Genomic DNA, 1,137 nt, shown 5'->3' on the forward strand with positions numbered 1-1,137 from the left:
AAAAAAACACTTGTACATAAAACATCGCCAAATTATATATATATATTGATTGTTTCATAGAATGAGATTGAATATTTATTTATTTTATTATTATTATTTTTTTTCAGCACGAAAAAAAGCTATATATTGATATTGAATAAATCAGCAAGATGCCTATACATGTACAGCTGTGCGGATTTCTCCACATCTATAAGTATGGCAGAATTTTATGATGTATGACCTGTATATATACAAAAAAATTTGGTGGAGATAGGAAGCATTTGTTCATCAGATATCTAAAACAAAATTGTTTTCCATGCCAACAGAGAAATATAATATTCATACCTTTGCTGTGTATTGTGCCAATGTATAGGCCTAGCATATGTAAAATACGTACCATGAAAAACAAAACCATACCATGAAAACAAAACATGATGAGAGTTAAATGTCAGGAAGACAAAAGTCCTGGATCTGGAAGCAGTTGTTTGCCGTTTTAATCTGCATCCTCCATACGCCTTGGGGAGAAGTAAGGCCCATTTTGGATAATGCATCAGCCTCCCTGTTATTGGATCTGGCAGTGTGTGAAATAGTATAGCTCTTCTTGTTGTTCCATAAAGCTGCAATTCTATCCAGCCATCTAGCAAGATGAATGTTTTCGATGTTATGTTTTGACATAACATGATCAGTAATTAACTTTGAGTCTCCGTAGATATGTAACTTCGGAATGTCAAGGAAAGTACAAAAGGAAAGGAGCCCTGCTAATGCCACTGCCTCAGCTCTGTTATTAGATCCCTGTCCTGCATTCCAATGGATTCCAAAAGACTGATCATCTATTATTTTGATGAAAACACCGCATGCGCTCCTCCCCTGTTGAGCAGCTCCATCGAAAAAAGCACATGGTGGATCCATGGACATCGATGCCGGATGACTTCTATCGCTCCCGTGCCTGTAGTCTATTGCTGTATTGTTTTATAAATATATAAATTCACATATTATATATATATATATATATATACTCAATGTGTTTTATAGGGTAAGATCATTGATTCACTCGATAAACCAATTTAAAAATCAGAGAGAGTGTCACAGAGACTCAAATAAGACTCGTGTTAGCATGAATAATAGTAAATATAGGTTTTCTTTTAAATTATACTTTAA

General features: G+C 34.3%; 1 protein-coding gene across 1 annotated transcript; it reads right to left on the bottom strand.

The window, feature by feature from the left end:
* Positions 1-420: 420 nt before the first annotated feature.
* LOC149166363 (uncharacterized) lies at positions 421-894 on the bottom strand. Its single transcript, XM_089430142.1, has one exon. It carries the CDS (start codon positions 892-894, stop codon positions 421-423), a length of 474 nt encoding a protein of 157 aa, XP_089286268.1.
* Positions 895-1,137: the final 243 nt, after the last annotated feature.

This window comes from Pinus tabuliformis, chromosome 5_1 (genome assembly GCF_031772625.1).
Source record: "Pinus tabuliformis cultivar Carrire ecotype Pingquan chromosome 5_1, CPIR1, whole genome shotgun sequence".
Lineage (NCBI taxonomy): Eukaryota > Viridiplantae > Streptophyta > Pinopsida > Pinales > Pinaceae > Pinus > Pinus tabuliformis.